Raw genomic sequence first — 13571 nt, 5'->3', positions numbered from 1 at the left:
ACATAGGGCTGGAAGTGTTTCTTGGAAGTATAACTCCCATGGGCTCAGTCTCAGGACTTTGTCCTCAGGCGGATCTCTCTCCAGACACAAAGGAATTCTTTCTCAGAAGCCACCCGCCGTCTGTGAGTCACACTGGCTGGTCACGGCCACACGGCCAGGCCTGGTGCAGGTCCTGGCCAAGGGTGCCCGCCGCATGGCTGAGGCACTTTCGACCTACAGGATTCGATCCCTGCACAACCAGCCCTGCCCACACCTTCGTAAACAGCCCATTATTCCAGCTTCTTCTGCAGATCTGTTCCTGCCAGGACTTCTCTTCCTGTTCCCCGTGTGTGCGGTGGGTGTGCAAGATGATTGTGTGTGTGAGTGTGTGCGTGTGTCACAGAAAGGGAGCGAGCCAGCATGCCCAGACAATGAGCCCCGCGGCCCATTGTTCCAAAGCCCTGGGCTCCAGGCCCCACCTGCTCTCCCGAAAGCCAGGAAATTCTCAGAGGGAGACGAAGGCAGCAGAAGGAGGGAGTTGCAGGGAGCAGAAGTGGCTCAGACAGAAAGTCAGCCTCTGCGTCCTGGGCCCCAACTTCCTCTCCTGCCCCCCAGCCTCTTCAACTCCGCCTTCTTCTCTTTCTGCGGCTGGATGCTTCGCGGGAGGGATAGCCAGGCTTCTGTGGGCGCCAGCAGCCTCTCCTGGAACTTCACAAGAGAGGACCCCCCTTGCCACACACCTCTACGGAGCGGGGCTGCCGTGGGGGACGTAGATGGCCCAGGAAAGAGAGAAGTTGCCGGGTGCGATGGAGCATACCTGTAATCTAAGTCCTTGGGAGGCTGAGACAGGAGGATCACAGGTTGAAGGCTAGCCTCAACAACTTAGTGAGGCCCTCAGCAACTTACTCTTTCAAAGTAAAAATAAAAAAGGGTTGGGGGTGTAGCTCAGAGGCAGAAAGCTCCTGGGTTTAATCCCCAGTACCATAAAAAAAAAAACCCTATAAAATAAAATAAGCTGCGGGTGTAGCTTAGAAGCAGAACGTGCCTGGGTTCAATCCCCAGTAACCACCCCATACACTACCTCCACACACAAAATCAAGACTCAGAGCAATACCTATCAAAGAGGAAACAATTATAAATAGGATTAGCTGGGTGCGGTTGTATACGCTTGTCATCCCAGCATTCGGGAGGCTGACACGGTTCACAGACAGCCTTAGCTACTTAATGAGGCCCTCTGCATCTCAGTAAGACCCTGTTTCAAAATAAAGAATAAACAAATAGGTAAACAAATAGGGCTGGGGGTGTAGCTCGGAGGTAGAATGTCCCTGGGTCCCACACCCAGTACCGCAAAAAAAAAAAAAAAAAAAAAAAAAAAAGGGTTAGCCAGGTGTGGTGGTGTGGTTTGTAATCCCAGGACTCAGGAGGCTGTGACAGGAGGATCACAGATTCAAAGCCAGCCTCAGGAACTTGGTGAGGCTCTCGGCAACTTAGTGAGACCCTATTTCCAAATAAAAAATAAAGCCAGGCGTGGTGGCGCACGCACGTAATCCCAGCATTTGGGAGGCTGAGACCGGGGGATTGCAGTTTGCGGACAGCCTCGGCTACTTAGTGAGGCCCTGTTTCAAAATAAAGAATAAAAAAAAAAAATAGGGCTGAGATATATAGCTTGGAGGTCGAATGCCCCTGGGTTCCATCCCCTGACCCTCAAGATAAATAAAATTTAAAAAATAAAAATAAAATAGACAGCGGGTCCAATTTAGCTCCGAGGTAGAATGCTCCTACCAGCACATCAGCATCAGGATAAGATCATCCTCAGCCAGCCGCCCAGTTATGACTTCTGTGGTATAGCTGGGAAGCCCACTCACCTGAGAGTGCATGGCTAGAAGGCAGAGTCAGGATTTGAACCCTGGTCTCTCTAGTCCTGAAAATGGACCCTTTGCTAAGGCCCCTTGTGGCTTCTTAGAGTACAGCCTGCCTGGCTCTTGGGTGTATAGCTTGGAGCTAGGACAAGGTAGCCTGCTTAATGGCTACCTTGAGACGCACGGGTGTCCCCACACCTCCTCTCTTCCTGTTCTTTGTGGCTGCCTTTGCTCTGGGACTCTGACTTATATAGCCTGGTAACTCTTCTGATTGGTCCTTAAATCTGGGCGCTGATTGGTCCTTAGATCTGAGCCCTCATTGGTCCGTTTTCAATCCCTGATTTCTGGGCCCTGATTGGTTCGTTGCTACAAGTGTAGCATGATAAACCAGGTGTGGTGAGGCACCTTTGTAATCCCCGTTCTTGGGAGGCTGAAATAGGAGGATTGCAGGTGTGAGGACAGCATTAACCTAGTGAGACCCTGTTTCAAAGTAAAAATAAACTAGGGCTGGGAGTCTAGCTTAGAGATAGAATGCCCTGGGTTCAATCCCCAGTGCCACTCATGTACATACATACATACACAATAATAATAATAATAATAATAAATAATAATAATAATAATAATAACAACAACAACAACAATAATAATAATAATAATAATAATAATAATAAGTAAAGAAGTCAGGGAGTGATGTCAGCCTGGCTTTAGCTACCAGGTCAGTCTATGACCTTTAGAGCCCAGGAATGGGGTGGACACAGCATGGAGAAAAAGGGGACTCCAGTCCAGCTTCGCACCCCTCTAGCCCAGACCGTCAGTTGTGGCACCAGGCCTGAGCGGGGCCTCTCAGGGGCTCCCGGGCACCCCAGTCCCCAGGGCCGCGGTGGTTTCTGCCCGGCCCCAGCTCAGCTCAAGCGTGAGGTCTCAAGGACCCCACCTTCCCACCACGAGGCCCTCACAGTTTGAGTTTTATGAACTCATTAAAGGCGCATGCGAACTTTTAAGGAAATAACATTATACTGTAATAGCTACAACATCGGGAAACAGACTGCAAATGGAAAAGTCAGGACCGGGCTGCCAGCCGAGATAACCTGAAGACAGTGCCCGGCAGGGGTGCATGGGCAGCGGGCTGGGGCACCAGGGGCTGAGACAGGAGGCCGCAGGTTCAGGACCAAGCCTCCGCAGCCTGGTGAGACCTTCAGCTACCTAGTCACAGCGTTTCCAAATAAAAAATAAAACAGACTGGGGTGTAGCTGGGAGGTAGAATGCCCCTAGGGTCAGTCCCCAATACCAAAAGTATAATTACGGTTATATTTAAAAGACCCTATGAAGCTGGGCCTGGTGGCGCACGCTTGTCATCCCAGCATCTGGGAGGCGGAGATGGGAGGATAGCAGTTCGAGGACAGCCTCAGCTACTTAGTGAGGCCCTCCGCAACTCAGTGAGACCCTGTTTCAAAATAAAAAATAAGCCGGGCGTGGTGGCGCACGCTTGTAATCCCCGCGCTTGGGAGGCAGAGACAGGAGGATCGCGCAGGTTCGAAGCCAGCCACGTGCGCTGGTTTAGGAGACCCTGTTTCCAAATTAAAAAAATGTAAAAATAGGTCTGGGAGTGTAGCCCGGAGGTAGAAGGGCTTCCAGGAACCCCAGTACCACCAAAAAATAAAAAATAAAAAATAAATAAAAAATAAAAAATAAGCCAGGCGTGGTGGCGCACGCTTGTAATCCCCGCGCTTGGGAGGTGGCGACAGGAGGATGGCGCAGGTTCGAAGCCAGCCTCTCTGGCTTAAGAGACCCTGTTTCCAAATAAAATATTTAAAATAGGTCTGGGAGTGTAGCCTGGAGGTAGAAGGGTTCCATCCCCAGTACCAACAAACGAACAAACAATCAAAATAAAGAATAAAAAAATAGGGCTGGGGGTATAACTCGCGTGCGTTACAAACAGCTTGTCTGGCAGACCTGGGAAACGCACCCCCTCTCCCCGGCTGGCCGGGTTCTCTTCCCCCGGCTCAGAGACCCATCATCGGAACCGCCAACAGAGAGACGCTTTGAGGTCGGTTCGCCATCTCTTTCCCTGCTACAGGGGTGAAGCCATTGCTACCATCCGGCAAACTCCTAAAGCCGCAGCGTGTGCGCTCGCCTGTTGGTTGAGCTGATTTTGACACTAATTCTTGGAGTTTTTTTGTTTTGTTTTTGTTTTGTTTTGTTTTGGTGGCACTGGGGTTCCTGGAAGCCCTTCTACCTCCAGGCTACACTCCCAGACCTGTTTTTACATTTTTATTTGGAAGCAGGGTCTCCTAAGCCTTCGAACCTGCGCGATCCTCCTGTCCCTGCCTCCCAAGCGCGGGGATGACAAGCGTGCCCACCGCGCCCGGCCATTCCTGGAGCTTTTAAGAGAAGAAAGAAGACAGCGGCAGGAGGAAGCATACTCGGACCTCCTGTCTCAGGAAATTCTCAGCTGTTCCATCCTTTGCGGCTTAAGGATCAGAAGCATAAATACTGCTGGAAGATAAATAAATAGACGCATACTCAAAGTCACCAGGAATTCAACAATCGACTGCAGTCTCTCAAAGCAGGCCCAGCTTCGGCTCTGAATCCAGATACTGGGCCTTGCAGAAACCAATCTTGGCTCCAATTGCTATGACTTGGCATTTTTCCGTGTGTGTGTGTGTGTGTGTGTGTGTGTGTGTGTGTGTGCGTGTGCGTGTGTGTGTGTGTGTGTTTAATACTGGGGATTGAATCAGGGGCATTCTATCTCTGAGCTACATCCCCAGCTCGCTCTCTCTCTCTCTCTCTTTTTTTGGTCTGGAACAGGGTTTTAGGCTCTCCCTAGGTTTTTTCTGGGAGTCTTGCTAAACTGCTGGGAGCTGGCCTCGAACCTGCGATCCTCCTGTCTCCCATTTTCCCGGGAGCTCGCCGTTTTGAGGGTTCCTTCTGTAACAAGGATGCTCTCCGAGCCAGCAGGTCAGGCTCGCAGGCTTTGGGGCCCAGATCGGTGGTCCAGAGCCACCACAGATCATCTAGCTAGGCGTGGTAGGTAATCCTTGTGCTTGGGTGACTGAGACGAGAGGATCCCAGGTTCGAGGCCAGCCTCAGCAATTTAACGGGGCCCTCAGCAACTTAGTGAGACCCTTTTTCTAAACAAAGATATAAATAAATAAATAAATAAATAAATAAATAAATAAATAAATAGGCTGGGGCTTTAGCTCAGAGGTAGAATGCCCCTTATTTCAATTCCCAATGCAAAAAAAAAAAAAAAAAAAGACCCTGTCTTCTGATTCCTGTGTGCTCTGGCATTTCTGCCCCCGCCTTTATGGCGCACAGCGTGCCTTCTGATGCATCGCCAGGAATCGGTGTCATCCTTCCCATTTTAAGAGGAAATCAAGAGCAGGAGAGGTGGCGTCGCCACGGGAACGCAGGTTCCCCCCAGTCGCTCTGGACCAGGGGCAGCGCCGGGCTGACCCTTTGTTGGCGTCCCGAGGAGCCCGCGCGCCACCTAGCGGCCGCCGTGAGGAGCGCACGCTGGCGGCCCGCAGGGCTCCCCGGCGGGGGGGGGGGGGGGGGGCGGCCCCTCCAGCCCACCCGCCGCCTCAAAGCCCTTCCCTGCTGGGCTACTCTGCTGAGAGTGGAAATGGGCTTTCGAGGCGGCCTCCCAAGGCATTCAATGCACGCCGGAATCCTCCGATTGATGTCAGGCCCCGCGCCCTGCAATGGGGAGCAGAATGACTGCGGGGTGCAGCCGAGGAGTAGAGGCCCGCCTGGCTTCTAAGGGGTGCAGGAGACCTCCCGGGAGAGCTGACCCCGAAGGTCACTTGACCCGCGAATGGCTGCAGTGACAGACATTGAGCCCCGTGCAGTGGGCAGGAGGGGGCGTTTGCCCCTGGACCCCGAGTTGACAGCCCTTTGCTTGGCTTTTGTGCAAGGCCCAAGCCACAGCCAGAATAAGACTTTGAGGCAGCCCCCCCCCAACCCCCGTGTGCCTGGGGGAGGCTGAGACGGGAGGATCACAGATTCAAGACCAGCCTCTGAAACTTTTCTAGCAACTTAGCGAGAGCCCGTGTGAACACACACACACACAAATAAGATAAGGTTTGGGGTGTAAGGTAGAGGTAGAACGCCCCTGGGGTTCAAGCCTCGGAACCACAAGAACCTGAGGCTGGCACGGAATGTACTAGCCACCCACAGCCAGGCCCTGCCCCTTTGAGGCTGTCGCCACCCTGCAAGTTTCTACAAGAGCTCTGGTCCAAGAGAGGACCGGCCAGAGTCCTGAGGACCGCTTTCGACCCAGCAGGCCCTGTCCCTGGTACAGAACGCGCCATGGATGTCTTCCCCTCAGCTCTGCTTCTTGAGGACATCATCGCCAAGCCAGAGAAAGCCAGGTCCCATTTGCATCCGCTCCCCCAAACAGCAGGGCCACCGTGCCTTCCATTTATATAACTTAAGGAGACTTGAGCCGTAATAAGGGAAATCTGTTCCAAGGTGACTTAAGGTCTCCATTTACAGACAGGGGAGCAGCTGGCGTAATTCTAACGTTCTGCCTGAGCGGCCGCTCCTATTACCCTCAGGAGCTCCCAGGCTGCTTTCTGCAAAGATCAGCCCTGCCAGGAAGGCAGAGCTGGTGCCTTCGTCCCCTGCGAGCCCCCGCCTTGGCCTCTGCCGCCTCCACGCCTCTCAGAGGGAGGCTGTCGCCCACGGGGCCCTGGATCCGGGTCTGGTGCCATCCGTGAGCTCAGGGGAGGCCCACTGGGGCCACCCAGAGGCTTCTTCTCTGTGTCTTTGGCGATTGTCTAAACCCCACGGGAGCCGGGCGTGGTGGTGGCGCACGCTCGTCATCCCCTGGCTTAAGAGACCCTGTTTCCAAATGAAAAGGTTAAAAAATAGGTCTGGGAGTGTAGCCCGTGGGAGTGTAGCCCGGAGGTAGAAGGGCTTCCAGGAACCCCAGTACCACCAAATAAATAAATAAATAAAAAATAGGTCTGGGAGTGTAGCCCGGAGGTAGAAGGGCTTCCAGGAACCCCAGTACCACCAAATAAATAAATAAATAAATAAATAAATAGGTCTGGGAGTGTAGCCCGGAGGTAGAAGGGCTTCCAGGAGCCCCAGTACCACCAAAATAAATAAATAAATAAATAAATAAATAAATAAATAAATAAATAAATAGGTCTGGGAGTGTAGCCCGGAGGTAGAAGGGCTTCCAGGAACCCCAGTACCACCAAATAAATAAATAAATAGATAAAAAAATAGGTCTGGGAGTGTAGCCCGGAGGTAGAAGGGCTTCCAGGAACCCCAGTACCACCAAAATAAATAAATAAATAAATAAATAAACAAATAAATAGGTCTGGGAGTGTAGCCCGTGGGAGTGTAGCCCGGAGGTAGAAGGGCTTCCAGGAGCCCCAGTACCACCAAATAAATAAATAAACAAACAAACAAACCCCACTTCACACATAGGAAGAGGGCTACTTTTTTTTTTTTTTTTTTTGGCCACCTTTCAGCAAATTCCGATTTTCTCCCCCCCCATCCCCGTAGATGGATTGCGAACGTGGCCCCAAATTTGCCTTGCGTCTTGTACTGTGTCCGCAGGGATGTGGCCTTGGACCATCTCCCAGTAATCTGCGGGGTTTATTTCCCACCCCCTGGAGCGGAGCTGGCCTCGTGACTTACTGTGGTCGGCAGAAGATTCTGGTGCGAAGGTTTGGTCTCCAGGGGCCGGGTGTGCTTTACGTCTGGGCTGGCGCTGTGGGGGGAGACAGCGTTGGCGCTAAAGGGGTCAGCCCAGTTGTCTGGGCTCAGTCTCTAGACCTTAGCTAGAGAGCCCAAGCCAGCCACGTCCATCCATGCCCAGCTCAGGTTGGCAGAACCATCCACCAAACAAACTCATGAGCAATCCTGCGTGGTCATTATTTGAAGCTACCAATTTTTTTTTTGTGTGTGTGTGTGTGTGGGTCTGGGGATGGAACCCAGGGGCATTCGACCTCTGAGCTCCACCCCCAGCCCTATTTTTTATTCTTTATTTTGAAACAGGGTCTCACTGAGTTGCAGAGGGCCTCACTAAGTAGCTGAGGCTGGCCGCGAACCGCCATCCTCCGGTGTCAGCCTCCCGAATGCCGGGATGACAAGCGTGCGCCATCGCGCCCGGCTTGAAGCTACTAAATCTTAAGAGCGTTTTGTTATGCCGCCATAGCTAACTGATACACTATCTTAGCTTTTCATTGCTGTGATGGATCCAGACACCAGAGACAAATAACTCGCAGGCTGAAAGGCTTTATTGTGGCTCAGTTTTAGAGGTTTCGGTCCATGGCTGGCTGGCTTCATAGCTTTGGGCCCAAGGTGAGGCAGAATACCCCCCAGCCTTATCTTATTTTTTATTTTGAAACAGGGTCTCACTAAGTTGCTGAGGGCATCACTCAATTTCTGCCTGGTCTCCAACCTGTTATCCTCGTGTCTCAGCCTCCCAAGTATTGGGATTACAGGTGTGTGCCACCCTGCTGGCAAATATAAGAAATTTTATTAATTCATTAATTTGTTTATTTATGTACTGGGGATTGAACCCAGGGGCATTCTACCTCTGAGCTACATCCCACCCACCCCCCCTTTTTTTTTTTAAATAGGGTCTTACTAAGTTGTGGAAGGCCTCAAACCTACAACCCTCCTGTCTCAGCCTCCATATTGAGATTACAAGCATGCACCACCATACCTGGCTAAGAAATTTCAAATAGCAACGTGAAACACTACATCCTCTGACTCAGCAGTTCTGTGTATGGGCGTGTATCCAAAGGGAATGCACAAATATCTGTACAAAAAGATAGGTACTATTTCATTTTATTTTTTTGGGGGGGGGTACTAGGGATTGAACCCAGAGGCATTCTACCTCTGAGCTATCTCCCCTAGACCTTTTTTTTTAATTTTTTGTTTTGAAAGAAGGTTTTACTCGGTTGCTGAGAGCCTCACTAAGTTGCTGAGGCTGGTCTCCAACCCGCAATCCTCCTGTCTGAGCCACCATTCCTGGCTGGATAAAATATACAATCTAAGGACAGAAGCATTACCAAGGACCAAGAAACAGATTTTATAAGAGATATTCACCATTGGAAAATTATGCGCCAAGGATTGTTCTGCACCTAACACTGTAGTCTCGAACATTAATATTTGTTAAGATTTTTGGTTGTAGCCTGGCATGGGGTCACACTCTTGTAATCCCAGTACTTGAGGGGCTGAGACAGGAGGATTGCAGGTTTGAAGATAGCCTCAGCAAACAGGGAGACTTTTTTTGTGTGTGTGATACTGGGGTTCCTGGAAGCCCTTCTACCTCCGGGCTACACTCTCAGACCTAATATATATATATAATTTATTATATTTATATATTATATATTATATTATATATTATATTATATATTATATTATATATAATATTTATATATTATATATTTTTATTTATTTATACATATTTATAATTTATTTATTTATTATATTTATATATATTATATTATATATTATATATTATATTATATATAATATTTATATATTATATATTTTATTTATATATATATTATTTATTTATTTATTTATTATATTTTTATATATTATATTATATATTATATATTATATATTATATTATATATAATATTTATATATTATTGACAAGCGTGCGCCACCGCGCCCGGCAGGGAGACTCTTATTAACCTAGCAAGACCCTGTTTCAAAATAAAAATAAAATTGGGCTGGGGGTGTAGCTCAGAGGTAGAATATCCCTGGGTTCAATCCCCAGTGCCCCCACCCACAAGGATTCAAGGATTTGGGGTTGTAAGTAACAGGAAATAAAACTCAATCTGGATTTATGAACGGGATTTTTGGACGACGACGACAGTCTGGAGACAGGACAGCTTTCAACTGAGGTTTCTCAATGGCTCAGTGATGTCCCCAAAGACCCAGTTTCCTTCCTTCTCCATTCCGTGCTTTCGGGGACATTTATTTAGTCTTCCGTGGCTTCACCTTGCAATAAAAGTTTGACTACAAACTTTGCAGCCCTCCCAGACGTGCATGGGTGGTTTCCAAATTTCAAGTGTAAATTACAAACTAGAATAGTCTCCTATATAGACAGAGTAGGCCACGCTGTGTCGCAGTCTTACCGGCATGACCACAACTTCTCTGTCACTGTTCTCGTCAGGAGGTGGTTTAGCTGGGTGCGCTGGTGCACGCCAGTAATCCCAGTATTTGGGAGGCTGAGACAGGAAAACCGCGGGTTCGAGGCTAGCCTCAGCAATTTAGGGAGCCTCTCGGCAACTTGGCGAGACCCTTGTTTCCACATTAAAAATAAATAAAACAAGGCTGGGGCGTAGCTTGGAGGTAGATCGCCCCTGAGCAGCTCGAGGGGGCAGGTGTAGCTCGAGCGGCAGGTGCTGCCCAGAGGCCATCACCGGCTCGGGCCGGTGAGGGGCGTGGCCAGCGAGCATCCCGGGACGTGCCCAGGACGACAAAATATTAGGATGAGGCTTGACACCAGCCAGTTTGTCAAGAGTTGCAACTCCCTTGCCGCAGGCCCGCAGGTGACCTAATTCGCAGAAGCCAGGAGGCGCTGGAGGCGGGGTGCCCCTGGGGGCGTGGCCTCCATGGGGGCGTGGCTTCCCTAGGACAGGGGCGGACGCCTATGTGGGCGTGGCTTCCCTTGGAACAGACAGGAGCCTCTGTGGGCGTGGCCTCCACAGAGCTGGGGTGAGCGCCTCTGGGCGTGGCTTCCCAGGGCTGGGGCGGGTGCGTCTGTGGGCGTGGCCTCAAAGGGGCGTGGTCTGCCTTGGGAGGGGCGGGCGCGCCTGGGGGGGGGTGGCTTCCCAGGGCTGGGGCCGACGCCTCTGTGGGCGTGGCTTCCTAGGGCCGGGGCGGGTGCGTCTATGGGCGTGGCCTCACAGGGGCGTGGTCTACCTAGGGAGGGGCGGGCACGTCTGGGGGCGTGGCTTCCAAGGGCTGGGGCCAATGCCTCTGTGGGCGTGGCCTCCCTAGGGCTGGGGCGGGCGCATCTATGGGCGTGGCCTCGCAGGGGCGTGGTCTATCTAGGGAGGGGCGCGCGCGCCTGAGGGCGTGGCTTCCCAGGGCTGGGGCCGACGCCTCTGTGGGCGTGGCCTCCCTAGGGCTGGGCGGGCGCGTCTATGGGCGTGACCTCCCGGGGGCGTGGCCTCCCTGGGCGGGGCGGGCGCCTCTGGGGCGTGGCCTCCCTGGGCTCGGGCCGGCGAGGGGCGTGGCCAGCGACCGGGCAGTCAGCCGCAGTCCCGCTGTCGCCGCCGCCGCCTCTCGTCCCTGAGCGGGCCCGGCCGGGCCCGGAGCCGAGGCGAAGCCCTGGAGCAGCCGCCGTCCCCGCCGCCGCCGCCGCCGGCTCAGACCTCGCCCGGGCTGGGAAAGGGGGGCGTCGTCCCCAACCGCCGCCTGGCCAACGTCCGCGACCTGCCCAAGTCCTCGCCGCCCGGGCGCCGCGCCCGCCTGTCGTCCCCGGGGACCAGCCGCCAGCCCCCCGAGGCGCGCGAGGAGCTGCGGCGCCGCCTCCGGGGGCTCATCGAGGGCAACCGAGTGGTCATCTTCAGCAAGAGCTACTGTCCGCACAGCACGCGGGTAGGCGGGGCGGGGCGGGGCCTTCGAGGTGCTGGGGGCGGAGCCACAGCGGGGGCGGAGCCACCGAGAGCACCCGAGGGAGGAGCTTCAGCAAGAGCTGCTGCCGGGAGGGCGGGGCTGGGCGGGGGCGGGGCCTTTGAGGTGCTGTGGGCGGAGCCATATCGGGAGGAGGAGCCACCAAGAGCACCGAGTGAGAAGCAAGAGCTGCTGCCCACTCGGCCAGCGGGAGGGCGGGGCCTTTGAGGTGTTGTGGGCGGAGCCACAGCGGGGGCGGAGCCATCGAGAGCACCCGAGGGAGGAGCTTCAGCAAGAGCTGCTGCCCGCTCGGCAAGCGGGAGGGCGGGGCTGGGAGGGGGCGTGGCCTTTGAGGTGCTGTGGGCGGGGCCATCCCGTGGGCGGAGCCTGGCGGAGCTGGGGGCGGGGTCGTGGGGGCGGGGCCTGAGGCGCGCTGAGGGCAGGCCAAGCGCGAGGCCCCTTCTGCCCGGAACCCCTTCCTCGCAGCACCTGCCGGGCCCGGTTCGCGAGCCTCCCCGGGATCCCGGGCCGGCGCCATCCGTCCCGCTTGGGGTTCCGGAGCCTGCGGGATCCCGGCGCCCAGCCTCCGGGGTGCAGCGGGACCGCCCAGACCCCGCCCCCCGGTCTCGGGCCCGGGCCCCCTGGGTCAGCCTGCCCAGGCTCTCCTGGCTCTGATGCTGATGCAACCTGAAAGTTTATCAAGACAGAAAAAGAAGTTTTTATTTTATTTATTTTTTTTTGTGTGTGGTACTGGGGACTGACTCCAGGGACATTCTACCTTTGAGCTACACCCCCAGCCCTATTTTCTTTTCCTTTTTTGTTTCTTATTTTATGTTCTTATTTTGAAACAGGGCCTCACTAAGTTGCAGAGGCTGCCCTCGAATCCGAGATCCTCCTGTACTAGGATTAAAAGCGTGCAACACCATGGCCGGCCAAAAAGTTTGTAAACATTGTGTCTTTGGTTAAAAGAGGAGTGCCAGGAACCTTGGTTCCCACGGCTTGTGAAATGAAAGCATGGAAGGCCGAGAGGATGGCACGAAGCCGTGGGCAACGCTGCCCGCGGTTGCGCACCGCCTTGAGGACACGGGTATTCAGCTGCACACCTGCAAGCCCAGGATTTGGGAGCCTAAAACAGGAGGATGACAAGTTCAAGGCCAGTCTCAGCAACATAGCTGACTCTCAGCAACCTAGAGAGGCCCTGTTCCAAAACAAAGTAAAAAATAAAAATAAAAATAAAGAGGGCTGGGGTGTGGCTCAGAGATAGAATGCCTCTGGGTTCAATCCCCAATACCACCCCCCGCCACACACACACACAGGTAGAAGTAAACCTTAGATTACCCACCTGTAAGACAGGGACTTGGAATATTTTGAAATTTACTTCACATTCTTAGGTGAAATCGTGCCACGTGGAAGGAAGATCATATATGTCAGCACGTGCTGTTGGGTCAGGTTCATGAAAATAGAAGCTATGTTGCAGGCGCGGTGGCGCACGCTCATCATCCCCGCGCTGGGGAGGCGGAGGCAGGAGGATGGCGCAGGTTCGAAGCCAGCCATGCACTGGCTTAGGAGACCCTGTTTCCAAATAAAAATGTAAAAACAGGTCTGGGAGTGTAGCCCGGAGGGAGAAGGGCTTCCAGGAACCCCACTACCACACATACACACACAAAAAATAGAAGCTACGTTTTTCAGATTTGTATTTTTTGTTCTTTTGGTACTAGGGATTAAACCCAGGGGCATTCTACCCTCAGCCCTTTTTATTTCTTATTTGGAAACAGGGTCTCGATAAGTTACAAAGAGCCTCACTAAGTTGCTGAGGCTGGCCTCGAACCAGCAGTTCTCTGATTTTAGCCTCCAGGTGCTGGGTGCTGGGTGGGAACCACCACACTCGGCCAGCTTGCTGGCGTTCTTATGTGTTTTAAAGACTAATTACACTAGTAGCCTGAAAGCATCCCGGGGCGTGTCTTCTCTCTCCCCTCCATGATTAATCACTGTCCAAAATTCCCTACTCTTTTTTACAGTCTTACCAAATCAATCTGTTGACATATTTATCCCCCCAGTGGCTCAGGAGTCGCAGCCCTTGACACACTGGCTGCTGGGATAGATATATTGTGTGTTTTGGCCCGTTTGGGA

General features: G+C 52.9%; 1 protein-coding gene across 1 annotated transcript in view; it reads left to right on the top strand.

Annotated features, from left to right (window-relative positions):
- Positions 1-6149: 6149 nt before the first annotated feature.
- Positions 6150-13571, top strand: part of TXNRD3 (thioredoxin reductase 3) — a gene marked incomplete at both ends in the record, with an annotated part of 31665 nt that continues 24243 nt past the window's right edge. The window contains 3 exons of the mRNA XM_080718228.1: positions 6150-6211; positions 7359-7437; positions 11088-11426. Coding sequence (XP_080574354.1) covers positions 6150-6211; positions 7359-7437; positions 11088-11426 — 480 coding nt within the window. The remainder of the gene's footprint in view (positions 6212-7358; positions 7438-11087; positions 11427-13571) is intronic.

The sequence above is a fragment of the Muscardinus avellanarius genome (assembly GCF_963383645.1).
Source record: "Muscardinus avellanarius genome assembly, chromosome: 22".
Lineage (NCBI taxonomy): Eukaryota > Metazoa > Chordata > Mammalia > Rodentia > Gliridae > Muscardinus > Muscardinus avellanarius.
The sequence above is the reverse complement of the archived record's forward strand: the minus strand, read 5'-3'. Positions and strand labels throughout refer to the sequence as shown.